Source organism: Zootermopsis nevadensis, unplaced genomic scaffold, assembly GCF_977971745.1.
Source record: "Zootermopsis nevadensis isolate Lab colony 2312 unplaced genomic scaffold, Znev_1.0 Znev_ptg000023l, whole genome shotgun sequence".
NCBI classification, from domain to species: domain Eukaryota; kingdom Metazoa; phylum Arthropoda; class Insecta; order Blattodea; family Termopsidae; genus Zootermopsis; species Zootermopsis nevadensis.
In genome coordinates this window covers 5155359-5177391 of record NW_028259155.1, presented here as the reverse complement: position 1 = coordinate 5177391, position 22033 = coordinate 5155359, and the positions used below count along the sequence as shown (strand labels likewise).

The 22033-nt window shown below is 34.5% G+C and overlaps 1 protein-coding gene across 5 annotated transcripts in view; it reads left to right on the top strand.

Moving 5' to 3' along the window:
• Positions 1-22033, top strand: part of onecut (homeobox protein onecut) — a 203927-nt gene that overhangs the window by 114012 nt on the left and 67882 nt on the right. Inside the window, exon 3 of one of the 5 annotated variants that reach the window (XM_022066776.2) lies at positions 21732-21803. The exons of the other annotated variants lie outside the window; for them this stretch is intronic. Coding sequence (XP_021922468.1) covers positions 21732-21803 — 72 coding nt within the window. The remainder of the gene's footprint in view (positions 1-21731; positions 21804-22033) is intronic. 5 annotated transcript variants of the gene reach the window in all.

Sequence of the window (22033 nt, the reverse complement as noted above, 5' to 3'; positions counted from 1 at the left end):
GTCTCCGATGTGCTTAAGGTTAAAGTAATTTGTGTTTCTTCGAAGATAAATTAGCCTACATCAAGTAACTCTGTTCAAATTTATACGGAGCAGTGAAAATTTTTAATACAGTATAATAAAATCAGTTAACACTTTTGGACACCCAAAATAAATTATTATAAATTAAATTATCACAAGTTACGTTCTGTGCATATTTAAACAACGTTCCGTACCCAAATGTTTTAATTTAGGAATATCAAAATATATTTTTGATTTTCTAAGGGGTCTCAACTTATAACCGATGATAAAGCACCTATATTAACCGACAGAAATTAAAATATTTGGTAAATAAATTTAAAATTTGAAGTGTAAAGTTATACATGCATTTGGAATAAAAATGTAAACGTTGAAGTTTGTAATTATAAACTGATTCTAGTCCAGATTGGCCACGGTGTTCTAGCGGTTAGAACGCTGGCCTTGTAATCCTGGGGTCTCGGGTTCGATTCCCGGCGGTGCCCGAATTTATAACTTGTGTTGGACAAGGCCGTGGTTTAGGCAACACGGAGTTTTCCTCCGGGGGCTTCCCTGGTTTCTTCGTGGCATCCCAACAATTACTCCATTCACACACAGAAGAAGGCAATGGCAAACCACTTCTGGATCATCTGCCAAGAACGTATATGAACAGGTCCCAGTCGGAGAAAAGGATGGAAGGATCCTGTTCATATGGACCTGTCGTCAGACAGAACACTAAATAAATAAAAAAATAAGTTAGTGACCCAGGTGAAATTTATAGTTATTCTTCCTTAATATAATAAAACCACAAATTAGGAGACTTGTGACGGGAAAGAAATGTTCAAATTGAGGTTAGATTAAGTTAGTGATACTTACGTCGGCATGTGATGTATTTGTGGTCACTCTGAAACTTCTGTCGAAGCGAAGTCCTCACTCCAACGCACACGAACAGTATCTCGTCAAATTTTCAAGTCGGGTTGCTGTCAAGGCCTCGTGACGTAACATTGAAAACTGTTGATATTTTTAAACCTCGCTGTCCCATTTATGCAATTCACAAAATTCTTCTTGAGACTCCTGTTTCCACGAACACTTAGGCAATTTCTTTTGACTTCACAACTGATTTACATTTAAAATCTCACAAACATCGTAACGAGTCACTTCGATATCAGATCAAATGTTTTGAAAATATAAGCTTTGTTTTTGAAATACGAGTAATTATTGTAATTTTTAAATACTACTGTTACATTTTTAAAAATGATCGCCAGATATATTAACATCGGTAATTATTTAATATTCACATTTGTGAGCATCATATTTACCACTCATGAACCAAAGCTAATATAGTGACTAGAAAAATAAATTGTAGAAAATATGGTGTCGTGTTTTTACTATGTTATTTTAAGCTTTTATAGTGGGATTCATTTTTTAATTTTCTTTAATGTCAGTGTTAAGACTTTCCGAAATTATACATTAGAAATTAGAGTAATGTAGTCTAGTAATAGTCACTTCTCTGAAATATATCTAGTTATGAGTTTCACTTGTTATGATAAATAATACTTCATGGGATATGACATAAATCAAGAGATTTTTGGAAAGAATTGAATTACGAAAGTTGACAAATTTATCAAATTATTACTGCATCTATGTGTGGAATTCAAAGTCCTACAAGATTCTATGCTAATATCTGCTGTTATATATTAAACACGGTTTTGATAACCTGCTTAATTTCGGGAAATCAATATTAACGATAATGTAAGTTAATTACAGGCAAGACAGTTCACTTATGTCTCTGAATATGATTTGAGGTTACCGTGGCGGTGAGTACGACTATGCCCGACTCATCGCCCTGATGATGGAGGCAGCAAGGGCCTCTGAAACGTCACTTTTCTACCAGACTATGCGGCCCTACAACCCAGAAGACTGCCATAATCTTATGTCAATCTGAAGTTTACTCTACTGTTTTATTAGAGTTTTAAGCTCTCCCGATTCTGAAAATCAAATCGAAACATTAAAAAAGGCAATTTTTGGGCAAATTTTGGATATCTCATGTGTTTTTACGTAAGGGTAGCCATCAACACATTAAAGAAAATGCACAGTGTATTCGGTAATATATTGACGTAAAAAGATCTGATTGCAGTTAAATTTGCTGAATCGGTTACTCTCTGTAGAAATCACTTTAAAAATTTTAAAGTAAAAAAATCACACGATTTTTCTAGAGGAATATAATGTAAAAGTAATTAATTTAAGTTATATTTGATATAAAATAACTCTTTGTGACTGAACCATGTTTGATTTATGAGATAAACCGAATTATTGGAATAAATGAATGATGTGACAGCTGATTTACGGTCTCCCGTTCACTTCTGTAGCCGAAATTCAGTCTAGCGTGAGATTTTAGGTTCTCACGGTACATCTTAAGATGGCTGTCTTCTGGGTTATAGCGCTTTGTAGTCTGGTAGAGGTTCTTGCTACGTCATCAGGGCGTTTAAGGACTTCTGAAACGTTGGTAAACTTCTATACCAGACTACAACTCGTACGCTTGAATTTTAAATCTTGAGGAGCTCTCAACTAAAAATATAGGCATTCAGTGTATTGTCTTCGTATAAAATTATACTTTAACAATTTTGTGTAATAAGGTAGTATATTTGCGTCATATTGTGAATAAGGTTAATATTTTAATATTTTCCGTCAAATCACTATTTTAATAAGATAATAAAATATTTGAAATATCATTTCACGTTCCGCATCGAATGATCGATTTACAAATTGGAACGTCTCTTACGACATGTTTCGGTTATATTTAACCGTCCTCAGGTATAAATTAGATTGGTAAATTTAAAACTCGAATTACAATCATTTACAATGTTATGCAGTTTATTGAAATGTTCTTATCAGATTACTCTTATATTTTATATGGCGTGGTTCATCTGATGTTCAATATTAGTCGGTGATGAGTTGATAGAGACATGAAGTGTCTAGCGGAAGACATCTAGAAGCATAAAATTGTAAAGGATTGTAATTCAAGTTTTAAATTTACCAATCTAATTTATACCTGAGGACGGTTAAATATAACCGAAACATGTCGTAAGAGACGTTCCAATTTGTAAATCGATCATTCGATGCGGAACGTGAAATGATATTTTAAATATTTTATATTTTATTATCTTATTAAAATTGTGATTTGACGGAAAATATTAAAATATTAATTTTGTGTAAATTTCTTTTCGAATTTGATTTATACTTGAAAAAGAAACTTTCAATGAGATGTGCAAAATGTTGACAGTAAATTTTTGATTACTGTTCAACACAAATGAATTTAATTCCCGTTAACACTGACGGGTCATTCACTAGACAAATGTTCCATCATACTGTTGGCATACAGTGATGGGTTTGAACGTGTTGAAATTTATCAGTCGGATGTTGACTTCAAATAAAAATCTGTATTTTAAAGAGAGCGTTAATAAGGTTGTGTGATGTCTCCCACGTCATTATTTACAGAAGAGTCTTTCTCTGTGACTATTTATCCTCTGGAGAGCATTTTCTCACCAAGGAGCTGTGGTAAACCAAAGTGTTTCTATACGGCGATAAGCAGCCAACATTAGTTCCTGCTTGCAACATCCTTGAATAATTAATCTAGCATAAAACTGATAGTCCTGTCTTTGTTTTCTTTTATCTCTCCTTGAAGAAAGAAGACTTCGTTTCGACAGGAGTGGAGGGTAAAATCTTCAACAGAAGAAGACGGAGAACGGTGTTGCCATCTGGTGTAACTTCTATCAACTGTCCTCGTCTTTGTAGATGTTTGCCCGCGTTCTCTCCTTCGTCATCTTTGTAGTTTATTGTCTGGTTATTCAATTTTCGTTTCATCCATCTTTTCTATTCTTCTATCTCCTCCAGTACCTTTTTCGCTGTAACGAAAAGGGATGGATGTTGAGGGCTTCATTTACGTACACTAATAAGTGTATAGCCCCTTACCTCATCGTCTCCCTATTCCAGTAGCTTCAACGTAAATGCTGAAGTAGTTCCGTAGGGAACGAAACACTTTATCTAGCGCAGTTAAAAAGCAAAGCGACGTTATCAAAATTTATACATCATTTGACTAAGCGAAAACGATCAGGTCTCTTCGTGGGTAGACAAGAGAGTGGAGGAGAGATGCCAAAACATAGCCTAACGATTAAATAATGTATTTGTGCCTTGCTCAGATATTCTCCGTCCTTCCTTCCTTCCTTCTTCGTTTGCTGGTTGGCTGGGCTTTGGCGCAGTCCGCAAAAACATAATCTGTAAACGTTGTGCCTTGCAAGCAACCCAGTTTGAAGGCCTATACCTTCTTCGTAACTCTAGAGTTGAGAAACTTTAAAGTAAGTTTTCGTATCTCGCTAAAAATTAACGTGTTCTCTCTTATACCTTAGTGTAGAACTAGGTACCGAAATGTGAAATTTGATGTTTTTGTGGCGGTGAAGGTAATATTTTTTTGAGTTTTTTTTTTTTGGGGGGGGCGCAGTGTAGACTCGTCTCCGTCTTCAGGACTGAAGATGGATATGTTTCTCCGAGAGACCCAGAGGAATATCTAACATTCGATCCCGAAATCATTTTGAAATTTTTCTGTATCGTGTTTATTTTATTTATTATTATTTAGTGTTCTGTCTGACGACAGGTCCATATGAACAGGATCCTTCCATCCTTTTCTCTTCTCGGACTGGGACCTGTTCATATACGTTCTTGGCAGATGATCCAGAAGTGGTTTGCCATTGCCTTCTTCTGTGTGTGCTGGGATGCCACGGAGAAACCGGGGAAGCCCCCGGAGGAAAACTCCGTGTTGCCTAGACCACGGCCTTGCCCAACACAAGTTATAAATTCGGGCACCGCCGGGAATCGAACCCGATACCCCGGACTAAAAGGCCAGCGTTCTAACCTCTAGACCATCGTGTTACTGCGTAAAAATATAACTGTTTGAAAATCTAACAGTCGTTAATCTAGTTAAGGAATGGTCCGCTTTCTGTTTTTGTAACAGTCCGCTTTTGGTCTTTCCTGAATGAGATTAATCTATACTTCATCACAAAGACATCTTTTTTGAAATTTATATCAGTATTATCTTCCCATTTATGCATAGGTCTCCGAAAATTTCTCTTTCCTTCAAATTCCGCGAGTAATATTTTCCATGTATTGTTCATATCAGTGCCCCGTCATATCTTTTGAATTTCTACTAATGTTATCACTGGTTTTTAGTCTTGTACTACGCACTATAACCTCCCTAGTTTGCTGTTAACATAAACTGATGTATATTACACGCAGTATTGTCGCGATCCAATTGAATTCTTTTGATTGTACTTGAAAATTTTTAACATTTAATATGCCGGGTCTCGATTAACACACCGTTTATTTTAATATCGAAGGATCACCGTTGTCTGCAAGAACGACATAAGGGAAGTGGATTTTTCTAGCGTAAAAGCAAAACCGACGAAACTTTACACGTGTATAGTATCGCAATATTCGTGTTTGTTTGCACAATTTTTTATTTAAGGTACGAGAATAAGAATAATTTTGACACGTCTGTATTCGTGTGAAAAATTTTTTTTTTACTTATAGTGAAGAACGTAAATCACAAGTGTTCGAAAAAATATTTGGAACTAAGACTGAATAACAAAATTGACAATGTAGAAATATTAAAAATGACGAGAGACTTCGTGGTTTAGACAGGTGTCCTTTTATTTTAAGGATAATAAAATTTAGGATGCTATTATGAGTTGGACTCGGATGGGTAAAGGAAATGACGAATACAAAATGTTTTGGTAGAAGAAATCTGTCGAAAACCGATGTCTTCTGAGTAGGATTTCAGGTTATCATGGCGGTGGGTACGAAAATTTCAGTATTTTGGGTTGTAACGCCGTGTAGTATGGTAGATGGAGCTCAGAAACGTCGGTAAATTTCTACCAGAACACACGACGTTGTTACCATAACCCGGTGCACACATCTTTCCCCATCCATCTCATTATTCTTGAATTAATCACCCTGACAATAATCCACCCTCTTCCAGGGTCATATGTACTAAACAAAGCGGATAAATCTCAATTTGAAAATGGTTATAAAGACATTCTTTCACACATTTGAAATGATTATCGTTTTGTTCTTTACAGGTGGTATTTTCAGAATTAATTGTATGTTTTCACACAGCGCGAATGCGAACACATACCTTGACGTTATTATAAAGAACTGTAGCTTCGCAGATTATGAGGGGAGTCTCTGTATTTTTATTCAAGACGAAGATCTCCATACAAATCTAGAATATTTATTCCAAGGCTTGGTAGAGTAAGAGAACGGACGAGAAACAATATAGGTTAATTCCCGTAGATATAAAAACTTCCAGCTGCTACATGTAAGACAAAACAAAATACAGCGAAATACAGCGAAATACATTGGGCAGAATGCATCTGTTTCATTACTCCTGCCTTCCCCTATATCCCCTACGTCTTCCCTAACTACTGGACTTACAATTTCTTGTTATAAATTTAAAATACAAGTTAGCCAAAGGAGAGCCGAGGGCGAATGAATCTTATTGTGACTCCGAGGATTAGGACATGGTCTTATATACCTAGCACGCATCCTTATTCGAAGCACTGGGTAAATTTAGGATCTTTTTAAATATATATAAAAAGTTTCTTTTGAAAAGTATAGCCTTAATATTCTAAAGCACCGCTATCAACTTCTGGCGATCACAGCGCCATGAAGAGACAGCGGGCAAAAAGGTAAAACTGCAAAGTACGAAGACATGACAGTTACACGAAGAATTTAATTTGAATACTGGAAACAAACATTGAGGTAATCAATTTATATTAATCAGTGGTTCTAATGTAGGAATAATATAAGAAATAATGTATGTAATGATAGTAGGTATTAAACTACATTACGTCATAATCCAGAAGACCACTATTAAAAGTTTTACAGCTTTAAAAATCTAAAATCTCATACTGAGAAATGGTTTAACAGAAAACCTGTATTTTGTTTTTGTTTTTTACTGTTGAACGTAACGTTCGAACATACGTTTTATCACTCAGGGAATGTTGTTTTATCCTGTAGAGTTCACAACTACAACTTTAATAATCATTATTCATTAACCTAACATCTCCAAATGTATTTAACTGTTTAAAGCCTAGTGGTAATTTAATTTACTCGGTTTAACAATCATTAACTCTGCATTAATATGTGGCTTGTTTGATTCTCAGTGTAAAAGTGATTATTTTTTTTAAACAGCTTTAAAAATTTATATTTGTAATGTAATGGCGAAGTGTTTATGTTATGGATTTAAATATTAAATATTATTTTAGAACAGTGGTATTCAACGTGGGGTACGCGAAGACATCTTATGGGGTACGTGAAATTTAAAAAAAATATTTTATGATAAACACTGAATAATCTGTAATGTAATTTATTTAATTTATTTTAGATGTAGATTATATACTATGTATAACTTGAATTATACACCAACAACTTTGGGGGTACAGAGTTGAAGAGAAATTATATCTGGGGGCACGCGAAGACATCTTAGGGGGTACGTGAAATTTAAAAAAATATATTATTTTATGATAAACACTGAATAATCAGTAATGTAATTTATTTAATTTATTTTAGATGTAGATTATATACTATGTATAACTTGAATTATACACCAACAACTTTGGGGGTACAAAGTTGAAGGGAAATTATATCTGGGGGTACGAGAACAAAAAAGGTTGAATACCACTGGACTAGACGACTTCAGCTCTTAAGGGTCAAATCTCACCAATTTCCTAATGTAACTCGTACGTCGTTGGCTTCAGATACCGTCATCGGACTCGTTTCTAAAACTTACAGGAACGTCAAAGAAATTAGAATTGAAGGACGGAGATGAAGCAGAATGTGCAGGAGATTGTAGAGTTAGCAACAATGCAAGGACGAAGGCAGCAGGGGGATGAATGTCGTTCCCTGGTGAAGGTTATCTAAGGGGTGGCTCAACTTGGGAATAAATTAACCTATTGTGGAGTCCGGAAGCTAATTTGAGAAGGACGGAAGAGCAGACTTGCTTCTTTTTATGACGGCTAATGAAGTTGGAAGAAGCTGATGACATGTATGTGTGTACGTAGGTTTTTTCTTTTTGTAGTTGGAAATAGCAATGAATAAGGATTTGATATAAACCCAAGCCATTTAACCTGATCGAGATGAGACATGGACAAACGAAAGTTAGGGAATATCTTGGTTTCAAATCTAAAACTTCTTGATGATGATGAAGAGTCAATTGAATAAAAATTTCCTTGGATATGATCCATCGTCTAGTAAATATAAAACGTAAAACGACGTTTCGGAGATGGGACTCTATCTCCGTCCTCAGGAACCTGAAGACGGAGCACTAATTCGTCTAAGCACTTCATATTAAATATATTTAAGATATTAATGTTTTAGATAATCTCCTTAACAATTAACATCGATACCATAACCATGAAAATAAATCACTGTATTGACTTAAGTTAATATTCAGGAAATGTTACTTTTTAGTGTTATTTAGGAGGAGAGTTCCTTTTAGGAAACTTGTAGTCAATTGAATAACAATTTCCTTGGATATTATCAATCGTCTAGTAAATATAAAACGTAAAACGACGTTTCGGAGATGGGACTCTATCTCCGTCTTCAGGAACCTGAAGAATGAGATTTTTATTCAATATCTTGGTTGCTGACTTAAAATGGATTGCTAACTCCGTACGAGAATTTAAATGACGGAACGTTCAAACCACGCGTGTCGGATTTGTGAACTTTAAAGTTTCAATCAGCTTGTCTAATTATTATATACGAATAAATCTTTCTTTGTCAGTGTCTTTATTATATCTGAGTCTGGGCGAAAGTCTTCGTGCTTTGTAGATTCTTTGCTATAAAAATTAACTGGAAGTTCTGTGTATGTTTACAAAGAGAAAATATGAATCTAAGGCGGCCGTGTATTGCTTGTTTGGCACTTGGTCGTGTTTGAATTTATTTATATAGCAACTGTGCTTGATGGTCGGTTGAGTTATAAAATTTAAAATGACAGACATAAAATGTATTATTTATAATTATTACATTTATAAAATGGAATATTTTAATTTTAAAGTGAAACATTTGTAAATGTTAACCCGTGAGCATTTAAAATACAGTATTTCGGTTTCGATTATTTAAATCGATATTTTGAGTTCCTACAATCGATGTTACAGTCGATGCTAAGGGATGTGTTACAGACGACGTAGCCTGTTACTTTGATTGGATAAACGTAAGTGTTTTTACCCTGAGTAACTGACTTAAATTAATGATTTATGTTCTCATAAATTAAATTGTGACAATTTTACATAGAATTCACGAATATAGACTGAGGATTTGCTGTCAGAATCTTGAAACGCGTACACATCGCTGCTAAGACTGGTTACTCAATTCTCCCTCCTCCACCAGGAATATTCAAAGCTGTGCTTTAGCCCGGCACCCTTTCTAGACCCTCTGCTGCAATCTTTCTCACCCTACATCAACTAGAATATACAGTCTGACGATGAATGAGCTTTTAATAGAAAATCAATCACTGCAAGTTCAGGGGGGTATTGTTCAATTTAGTAAATTCCCTGCATATATTTTTGTTTAACAAATGTGTTTATCTCGTAAAGTAAGTTAAACCGCGTTCATTAATTTATTTTTTCCTTCCAGTTTTAAAATTCAGGATGTAACATCTGACGCGTTGAGGTAATTGTAACACGTTGTAGTGGCTTTCAGAATGGTTTTGACTTGAAACACATAAAATACATTAGTCTTTAGCATTAGCGAGTTTGGAGTTATGTAGACATCAGGAAATTGATGTATGAGTCTTAGTTCTTATCAGATTATTGCAAATTCTTATTATTTTAATTCATGTTTGAGAGCAGTATATGAGATAACTTTTGAATAATATTTTCTACCGAAGTAATAGGCCTATTCATTGTTTGTTTCTGTGATCACGATTAGCTTAATCTCGTCTAAATAATTGTGTCAGTCAAGGTTCGTAGTTCGATCCCCGAACGGGCAAAACCTTAAGATTAAGGGTAAACCAGGCTTTAATATGTTAATCTGGTTTATGTAAACGAAGGAGGCGTGATTAGATGATTTGGTACGCCTTAATTCATCAAAAATTAATTGATTTTACTAAATGTAGCCTTGTTAAACGTATTAAATTGGAATAAAGTGGTCATAGAAAGTCGCTTGGACGTCTCCCTTCTCGACTTTCCGCCTAGAGGAATTTAGTCATTACCTGAAAGAAAACACATTACTTCTGTTACAATGATCAACTGGTTAATGCTGTTTGATGAAATAATTCCCATTTACAACGAGAATCATACAAAATGCAGTAACTGGGATTTAAAGGGTAATCCTGAGGAGAACCATCATCCAATGTTTGCTTTTGATTTTTAGTAAGTATAAACATGAATAACATTAAACTGCATCAGTGTCGATGAATTATGTTGTTTTAAATCGGATTACGCTCTCGGGCCGTTAGTATCAACAAAATGTTCTTGTAAGCAGTTGTACATTCGTCAAAGAACATTAAAATGTTCCACACCCTTTTACAAGCTGATTTTTATTATTCATATAATCTTATAAAATAAGATAGTAAAGTTGCGTCATATTGTGATATAATAATGATGGTCTAATGTAAATCGAATATTTCGATAAAGAACATCATTTAATGTTTTAAATATTTTAAAAGTTAATTAATGTAATATTTTAATATTTAATAAGAATTTATTGTGATTAGACGGACAAGATTTAAATAACTTATAAAATAATTTGTCTCCTTGTCATTACCAATCAGAGACTGAGATGATGGGTTCGAATCCCACTTGAGGAACAGATGTACGTCAGTGTCTTCGTTTTGGGGGCCTCGTGTGTGGATACAGACCTTTGATAGGCCAGTCCCTCGCTTAACGTACAAATGATTCGTAGCGCTGACAGAGAATTATCTAGAAGAGCCTAGATTTGAAGTGGCTTATAACACCCATGTTTAGTAGCAGAAGGAAATGGGCACCATTAACAAAAAAATTATATAATGATAGGAATAATTGACAAGTAATTCTGTTAGGTTTAAAACTGACTTTAATTTTCAGGACGGCTTCTTAAAAAAATAATTGCAGGGAATTTAACGTAATGTGTTTAAGTTTACAGTCTAGATCATTTCTGTGAGTGAGGCGGTTCAGATAAACACTACAATTAACTTGTATCTTATATGCGTCATGTTTGTGTTTGATTAAATATATTTATTTTTTGTACAGTCTATACACAAACGTTTGAAGTTTATTGGTGTTGTAAAAATTATATAATATTAAAACATTTTGTTGTGTAAAATATTATATTAGCGCTCTTAATCGTAAATACGATTTTACATTATATTTTTTAGCGATTTTATTAAAACGACATGTTTCGACGGGTAATACCGTCGTCTTCAGGTTTTTATCAATTTAAAATATTTTAAAAACTATTAGATATTTGATGCAATATATTATAATATATAATATATATATATATATATATAATAGCTGATTGAATTCCATACTGACAAATCTGCCCTCAACACCCCTTGAACTATATCACAAAGAATTGACTGTATCCATTAATTTTGTAGCCAACCCTCTACGTTAATTGTAAACCGATTTGGTCAAGCAAGGAGGTTGTAGTTGCAAGCCCCTAGTAATGTGTTAGAACGGCGTGGAGTACGGGGTAGGAGGGTAGTGTGGGGGTGAAACGGAGATTGGCTTAATTTATCGGTACCATTAAAACTGAACTCTCCACGAAGAACCTCTGGATCGCGCACGGGATGGGGTTTTCTTAAGGGTCTGGCGAGTGTTAATGGTGTTGGGAAGGTTCTCTGTGAAATTCTGGGCGGGAGGAGTAAAGTAAGAGGTACGAAACGTAGTTTCTGTAGTTTCCTGACCTCCTCCCACACCCTAAGAGAAGGAAGTAGTATTTTAATAATGACCAAGCTATAACGAGGAAGGTATTTCGAACACCACTCTTATCCCAAAAGCGTTCTTGCTGTTCGCAAATTGCTGGTTCTAGCGGGACACTGGAACCAAAGCTGAGGTTTCTTTTGTTTCTTGTCGTGTGTTATGAAACGTTGATATTTCAACGATGTGTGTGTATGGGAAGAAATGACGAGAATTAAGTAGGAAATAAGACAAAAATTAAGGATTAAGTCGCCAAAGGGAGACGATCAAATGTTAAGACTGTGTCGGAAGAATGTTCGAAAGGAAATACAAAATTTTCAAAAGGGAAGTTATTGATGACAACCAGTGTAATTTTGTTTCTGTGGTTAATCTTGTTCGTAGATTTTCGCGACTTCTAAGGATGACCCGCGTCCGATGTTGAAAATTATAAAAAAAAAAAAAAATATTTCGGCTACTTGCCATCTTTAGGGTGAAAGTGTATGGTTAAGCGTTTTTGGAAGCTTAAATATGGTAGGTGATAGATGAATTTGGATTTTCTGATGTTTATCGGCGGAAACAAATAATTGACTGCCTTGTCTTGTGGTTATTCGAAATGGTTCATTCTGGTTTAAGATAGTGTCTTGTGGTAAACCCTTGTAAACTCGGTAGTAAAACTTACGGGTTCAAAACAATTTTGTTCCATAGAATTGGTTTCTGACTGTCTAATATGCGAACATGACGTAATCAAATTTGTTTGGTTTAGTTACCAGTTCTAGGTTCAAATCTAGACACGGAGACCGTCTATCCTCACTGTCAACTTGAGCATTGTCATAGTACGAAGGAAAAAGGCCTTATGTCGTTTTTGCTGTACTTATTTTATCGCATAAGTTTCTTGAAACTTCTGTAAGCATACAATTTGTTTACGTGTTTTTTACTGTGTTTCATTATGTTCTTGTAATCCCATTTTTTCCCGTGGACTACTTTAAAGCAGCTTACGGACCAAACTCTGGGGACCTCTGCCTCAAAGAAATGGGCTGTGAAGCCGCTGATTGGATTCATCTGGCTGTCAGTAGAGTCTAGAGGTGAAATGTTGTGGATCTCAGGTTTCAGTTTTGGATATCAGTGAAAGTCCACAGCCAAATGCGTTTTCAAAAATATTAGATTTACTTTCATGTTCCTAGAATTGTTACGTCACGACATGCCAAGTTTTTCTTTGCCGATCCATCGTAACAAAATGTGTTCCACTAGAAAAGTGTATAGTGTGCACGTACGCGAGAGTTACGCAAGTCCCTGTGACGTATGTGGCCTGGGAAGTCACGTACTGCACTGATCAGACCTAAAATCGTCATCTTTGTTCTAGTTTGATGTAAACTTTACTTTAATTTAAAATACCGGAAGTTATAAAATAGTCGGTGATAATGAAACAAATAAATGAATAACGATCCTCCGTATATAATATAAGCGGAAAGCAATAAAGACGTGTGAGAAATATCTTTATACTTAAGATCACTGGTCTCCGCTCAGAAGCAGAGTGTTACGCATGCGCAGTACATCGCTTGCCTACAAGGTCGTCAGTGTGTGACTCACGCGTATATTATAGTAGCGAGTTACAGCCGATGGTGTTGTCAGAAGTTCCGGAGCTGATTAATACTGGGAAAGAGGAATAGAATAGTATTCCCAGTACCTGGGATCACTTTGTTTCCTTATGATGTTAAAATACAGTTTCGCAGAACTCCAGTTTTCTACCTGGTCAGACTGAAATGCACGTGGTGGATGTGATGGGATAAGAAGTGTATAAATTGAAGGGGGGAAAGGTTGAAGGGGAAGGCTCAGTTGGGCTGTATAAGTCATTTTATCATCGTCTCGTCTCCCTCAAAGTACAGGCATTTGCACACTCATTTCCTCTGAATGACTAATACTATTGTATTCAAAGATGGCCGATTACATAAGCATGACTGACATTCTATTGAACGCCACTACAGGGGAGGACGAGTTCAGAATCACGACTTCTGGCCCAGAATCTTATAATGCAGAACCACGGTAGCTCATTCACTGTACGCATTTATATATTTTCGCTTCTGCGCATTTGTTATCGTTTTTATCAGCAACGTAGGATAGGGGTTGCCAACATTATTTTGGTTGAAGCTAATTCAAAACGTTTAAAGCAGGAAGGAAACTTCGCCTATAAAATAACACTTTTTACGATTAATATATTAGTAAGCATTTTTACGTTTTTCTTCATCGTATTCTAAATATAAAAAAAACGGTGAAGCAGAAACATTGAGACGTTTGAGTTTTATTTCAGCCAATCTTATACATTTATCTTATAATATATTTAGTTGAATTGAAACATTTTTCATCCCGATTTAAAGAAATTAATGTATGGATATTTCTTACGTATATATAATTTGAGTTTCGTGTTGTAGAAAGGTAACAGGTTCATTTCCTGAAAAGAATGTGTGAATATTTTGGATGTGCTTTTGTAAAAGATATTAATTAACCATTCTGAAAATTACGTATGCTCCATTGTGATATTAATGTTATCCCTACTCTAATGTATGTAAACTATGTATTTAGCGACTTCGCGTGTTTCTACGAAAGTACGAAACATCTCATTGCCATAGATTAAAAGTTTAGTTACGTATTTATATTTTATATAATTAATACTAATTTTTAAAATTTCAGACTTTTGCCGGTTGGAGAAGAACACAATTTAGTTAGTGTCCATTTGTAGCCGAAATTCCTCTAATTAATATTTAAGAATTCAGTCCGTACCGCATAGAAAACACAGCATCTCGCCATTACAAAGATAAACTTGTAAATGCTGTTTTAGGAGGTCGTTTCTATTTACGCTGAGAATTATAAGAAATTTATAAATTCAAAATGCACAGTTACAAGGTTAAATCACGTGGTGCATGTAATTTTCATTGGGCTTTGAAGAGTTGAAACTAATTTGTGAATCGCTGATTTTTATTTACGTTACTAATTTAAAATCCAACCTCAAGTTTTTTTTATGACTTCTAGGAGAGTAGTCGTTTGCAGTAGTCGAATCTTGAACACATGTCATTTTCACTAATGATCTCTACTTAATTCTTTTCTGACAGTCGACATGCCACAGCATGAGTGACGTAACAATTCTTGGAAAATGAAAGTGAATCTACTAGTAATCGAAAACGCATTTGACTGTGGATTCTGCTGTCTAGAACTAGACCTGAGACAAATGTTTTCAGCAAGGCCATTAACAGTCGCTCACACGTCACGTAGTCCACCTAAATTTTTAACCACAGTTTGGCGTGGAATTTTTGTGGTGATTATATTTCGCGAATAGGATAAGTTTAGGAAGGAAGCGGTCGTTGTCTGTTTAAAGACACTGGAATTTAAAATGTTGATACTGAATATGCCGTATTGATGATCACACCGTGACACCAGACAGACATTAAACAGCGCACAGCAGAGAATGTTTTCTGCTATAGGTATAGATTCTTATTTTCGTTTTCTCCCATTTTGTCCTTGTCAAGTACCTCAGTCTATCATTTTCTTTTAACCTTATCCTTTGTTTCTCTTTCTGTACTTTATATTTCGTCCCCGAAGTCTTTTCAAGCTTAAAAACGTGCCTTTTTTTTCAGCTAACTTAACCCAAGTAGAAGGGAAGGGACAGGATGTGAAAGAGCTGTGATTACAGTATAATTTCCCTGCAACCAGATAATTCAGGTAATTTTGAAGTCGTTCGCGAGGAGTCATAATTTCACTACACTTTGCCTCGGCGGTCTACGTCGTAGTTAGCTGTAATGGACGGAGGGGGAAGGGGGGCTAGAAGAGAAGGATAATTACTGCAGAAGATTTAGTATACCGTGGAATGATAGGTTGAGGATGAAGGGTTGAAATGTCACTTGTATTTATCGGGGCCATGAAAACCGCTCACTCAGCATCACGATACGTTATTTATTGTCAGAGCTCAGACCAATGTGCAATCTGTTTTTGGCTTCAAGATTGTAACCGTCTTTAATGGTGACTCCTACGTTGTGTTGGGGACATTCCGCGTTTAAATCTAGACCAGATCTGATTCCTGATTGATTTATTTTGTGGTTTTACTCAGTATCTCTAGGCAAATACTGGGATGGTCACTGCCGATTCCTTCCAGATACTTTCCAATTAATTAATCTCTGTCGTCCTCTCATTCGATTTGTAAAGTTTAAGTTTAAGTTAAAATTAACTGTGATTAAATAAATATACTAGTAAATTGATGGTGTTTCAGGTGTTTGTATTAAGACGTGTCGATCTAGCAGTTTATCATCAAATTGTCATGGAATAGAATAATAGAATGTGCTTCCCACATAATTTTTTGGGGGTATTTAAACGAAGGTAATAATTACTCAGTCTGTCAAGACAATACAAGTATTTATCACTGTCCTAAAGTAGTTCATTCTAGTCCTAAACCTTGTGAGATCCATTTTAATATTATCTTCCCTATTAAGAATATTTATCGCCAGTGGCCACTTTCTTTGAGATTTTTCGTCAAGAATTTTTCATGCATTTCTCATCCCTTATGAATTTTCTAAATTTTCGGCGTAATTAATATTTATTATAATTTTCTCCTGCATTTTTCTGGTATGATGTAACATTTATTATTGAAATAATCTTACGTTTGTGGTTAATATTAATCTTTACTTTTATTTGATAATTACGAAGTGTTAATTTAACTTCTCGATTTAGTCTTTATTTTGAATTGATATGAACGTGAGTTTATTGCTAATTTTCTTACTCAAAAGTCTGTCAGAACATTTAAAAGTGTCAATAATGCACTGCGAATGTGACAGGATGATAATTATCATCTTGTCACCGATTATAATCGGTCAGGCATACGTACAACGCAACAAGTGAGCACTGGTTTACTGTATGCAATTCACTGGATCGAAACAGACTCGTGGCTGAATGGGTAGCTCTAATGCCACGGTCTCCGGTTCGATTTTCGTTTCTTGTATTTTCTTTTTGACTGAGGATTCTAATAGTCTTCCTCGTTTCATGACTGAAATTTTGAAACAGTGAAATAAATTAATTTGCGACCATCTCCTTCCTAATCCTTTACAGTTCACGCTCATAGCCATTCTTCTATTTTCCTCTAGATACGGCATACAAGTAAGAAAGTGTCGCTAATAAGTTAAGAGTAGTTAAATGGGGCAGATTTCATCTGGAGAGTCCCATGGACATTTTAATTCTGACTACAGGGTTATAATAATTATAGTACCTAACTGCATGGAGCGGAATCTGTCTTGAGTAATTAAAAGTCGATTAGTTGGTCAGAATTATTCGGGTTGCATAAGAACCATAGGATTATTATCGTGTTTACATAAGTCCGCCATAGGATCCTGTTCTAAATCAGATAAATTTAGTCTACATTTTTTATAACCTGTTTTACCTAAGATTTATTTTAATATTATACATCTGTGTACTGTCTTGTATGCATATTTCTATGGATCGCTGAAGCATAGACACATGGAATGTGCTAAGTTAGACGCGTCTCGTAAAAAGACTTAAGAGTGTTTTGACTGAGTATATTGAATTATATGTATTCGTCTGTTCGTTCTAGGTGAACCGATTTTTATGAAATTTTATACTCAGCGTCTTTACTAAAGTGTGTAACAATTTCGACAGAATTTTGGGATGTAAGTAGAAAATGTTATTATACTGTAACAGTAGCGTTAAAAATGAAAACATTTTGAGTTATTTCGGCTACATAGCTTCGTACCACGTAATCCGAAACTAGAAACCGGTTGATATGACGTCATCCCCTACTTCCTTCCCAGTGAATTATGGGATTTGACCTTGAAGGAGAATAAGAGATATTTTTGACATTTGTTTTATTTCGTTCCATTAGATACTATGCTACTTACTCAGACGAGAAACAGTTAAAACTTGTTTTTCTTACCACGGTTATGATTAATCAAAAATAAAATTAACTTTATGTCATGAAGTTAAGAAATTTTTTTTGTTATGATACTTTGATAGGCCTGTAAAAATAATTGTTTAATTTTAACCGTCTAATCACAATAAAATATTTTATTAAATATTAAAGTATTAAAATTGTAACTCGAACATTTCGATAGAAAGAGCATCATTTTAATATATTTTAAATATTTTAAATATTAAATGTTAATTGTAGTAATAATATTTTAATATTTAATATGTTATTGTGATTAGACGGTTAAAATTAAACAATTATAATCATCACAATATGACGCAACATTATCATCTCACCTGTAAAAATAATTTAAACTCACAAAACTGTAAGAATTTTAACAATTGAGGATTTTATAGAAATAATGGCGTCGTTCAAAATTTTTTTTTTTTTAGTAAATAAAAAAAAGTTTCTAGCATCTGAACCAGTCGAAATATTTTTGGTATTTTAATTTTGTTATTGCATTTAAATGTCTTGATAATTGGTAATAAAATTACAAGTATGTGTAAAGTTTTTTTTTTTATTTGAGGAATACATCAGTACAGGCAGACCAAATGTAATTTTTGCTGAAAAGATATTTTGTTGTTACGTGAGCAGGTTTTAACCTGTAAGATTTCAACGTTAACTAAAATGAACCTTTATGAAATAACGTAGTTTCTTCTGGAAATTACTCGGTTTTGAGCAATAGTTGGATGGATTAGTGTACTGCACTGGTAATCGAAATAGGAAGATGTTGCACTGTCTTGAGACGGGGTCTGGTAGACTCTCAGACAGATGCGAATATAACTTAGAAGATTAATTTCAGTGTTGAATTCATAGCGCTATGCGGAATGGTTGGGGTGAAGTGGTGGTGGTTTGAGACATCGGTCCGGTCCACTGAGCCATCGTACTCCTAATGGAAGCCTCGAGTAGCTGAGAGCTGGCTTGCTTGGGTGATGGATTGGCCCTCTCTGACACGACATCAAATTTCCATTAATTTCTGAACACCCTCGCTAATCAGGTTGGAGAAAAGCAACCAAGGTCATGAGTGTGACGAAGCAGGTCCTTTTTTTTATTGAGGACAAAAAGCCGGGTGTTAACATGAGCTTGAAACCCACTATAACCACTTTCTCAGGGGCCTTCGTCTCTGTGGAGGACGCTTATATTCCGGTCCCGTTTCGACTGGAAACATTTTTCTTCAACGCAGTAATCCGAAAAGCAAATAAAATTGTTTCAACGAAGGTATTACATTCATAGCTTCAAGGCGGTAATGTTTTCTACGAAGCTAATGGCGGTAATGTTTCATGATTGATTTATGAGGTACTACACATTTTCTTTTCTTATTTCTTATTTATTTTATTTATATATCAGTCCATCCACCCATACATCTGTCTTCTAAGCTGAACGAATATTAACTTTTCGATAATAACTGTGATCCATTGACTTATAACAATTTTACAGCTAGTATTTTTGATTTAACAGTTCAACACAAGGAGCCCGAAACAACCTTCATCAGGACGTAATATAATTGTAATATAATTTATTCAGTAAGACGATATTTTAACGGGCCACGGTCTTGACTTTCCTGTAAAGTAAATAATAGAATTGTTAAGATGGTAAAGTTGCGTCATATTGTGATATAATAAGTATATATTAAATCTTGTCTGTCTAATCACAATAAATTCTTATTAAATATTAAAATATTACAATAATTAACATTTAAAATATTTAAAATATGAAATGATGTTCTTTATCGAAATATTCGATTTACATTAGACCATCATTTTTCATGTTTCATTTTTCGTGTGAACATCATTTAATATTTTAAATATTTTAAATGTTAATTATTGTAATATTTTAATATTTAATAAGAATTTATTGTGATTAGAGGGACAAGATTTGATATATACTTAATAGAATTGTTTTTTAATCACATTAAACACTTCAGTTGGTACAGTGTCATCAATTACGGACAAATATCATTCCCCTGCTGTATGATTAAATTACCTGTTTTATTTATTCGAAATTCGTTGTTGTTGTTGTTCTTTATGTCAGAAGATCGTTCGATAATAATTACTTTTGCGTCCTACCCAATCCCTGACTGTTACAGAGCCGACCTTCGTTTTGTATCCATATTCATGGTCTGGGGGGGGGGGGGGGTTGCTGGCGACGGGGTGTGTTCAAAGCCGATTTGTTGGATGTGGGGAGACGCCATTAAGTTAGCCACTTCCTTAATTGAATGGCAGCGGTTGAACTAATGAAAGTTAACCACTACATTCCCCTGAAGTCCTTCCCCCGTCCCCCCCAAGAGAAGCAATGAACCCCTTCGTTTTAAACATGTAAACATCACAGTACCTTCGTCAAATTAAAGATTGCTTTGAAGGCAGTTGGTAGTGACACAGAAACAATTGTATGAGCAAATCTTAAGACTGTTTATTCCGTGTCTGAACGTAAAGGTAGGGTAGCCCGAGTCATCAAAGATAGAATTTAACCCTCACTGACTAATTTTGAAAAATATATATAAATTTTACTGCAAAATCTCGGGTTAAAAGTAGATCGATCTATTGGTGAGTCTGAAGATGGCTGTGTTCTGGGTTGTTACGCCGTGTAGTCGGGTAGAAGTTTACCGACGTTTCAGAGGTCCTTGCAAAAAGGAAAACTTTGGTGAACACGGTAATAAAAAATTGTTGAATATTGGGAAATTTCTTGAACATTTAGTTAATATTAGATTTAAAAAGAATGATTTTGCACCATGGGTTTACGAGTTGATATAGGGTCGTTGAATGCCCTAAAATGTACATTTAGTCCCACCTAAAATCTTAACTTTAGTCTGTAAATTGAAGTTGAAAAATAAAATTAAGAATTTTTGCTACGTAAACTGTGTAATATTAGAATTTAAATTTGTTTTGAAATATATATTTTATTTTTTATATATTTTGTTTTTATTTTAAATATACATGTCGTGAAAGAATGATGGTCTAATGTAAATCGAATATTTCGATAAAGAACATCATTTGATATATTTTAAATATTTTAAATGTTAATTATTGTAATATTTTAATATTTAATAAGAATTTATTGTGATTAGATGGACAAGATTTAAAATATATATTTATTATATCACAGTATGACGCAACTTTACCATCTTTGTTTTGAAAGAAAATTTAGAATGGTCTTAGAGGCACCATTTCCTTACGAAGTTGTTTATTTGGTATTTAAAATATTTCACGGCCTTACACATTTCAGTAACAAGACATTTTCTTAATCGCTATCCTCATTTTCTGTCAACTGCTGACAATTACGAGGGGTTAAGCATTAATTGATGTACGTCAGGATTTACCTTCTTATAGGACCAATGTTCTTTTGTAGGGCAGAATCCACGAAAATTTCCTTCAGTCTGTTATTAAAAAAATGTTTCGAAAATAGAGGTATTAAGCGTGGTATGAAATTGTTAGGAAATTTTTATTCGCGATGACGTCTAGAACGCCTACTAAATATCTCATTTTACTACATACATAAAATCATAGAATCAGTTATAGCTTTCAGAGGTGGTTACTGGCTCAGTAATCCGGGCGATGATTTTATATAATGGAGGCAGCAGGTACCTCTGAAACGTTAGTAAATTTCTACCAGACTACACGGTGCTACAACCCAGAAGACAGCCGGCTTCATATTCGACGTTGCAAGAATCTCAAATCCTATTTATAACTCAAGAACAGTATTTTTTTTTCAAAAACACGTCGGATACTGAGTTTTTAGAAAATTCCACCCCTGGACAATGTCATATTGGCAAAATAGACTGTACAAATTGTGACCCCTTAAAAGGGGTCTTACTTTTGTATTAAAACGAACATCTTTGACATTTGTTACAGGTAAGTGCTGGAACTCACCTGCCTACAACTCCCCGTGGAATATGAACACAGTGGACTTCATATACAATGAGGGTAAGATGTTTCATTCCAATTAATTAATAATTTGCGTTCTTATTACGATTTGACCATACATGAATTCAAGTATTATTCGTATGTTTTTATTATAATAATTCTAGAATAGTATTTTAATAACTTCATGGTTTGATCAGAGTATAAAGTAATGTTGCATAGAAGGAGACGTAGGTAAACATGTTTCATTACATTTATGTATATCTTCCTCTTTATAAGATAAGTTAACACTA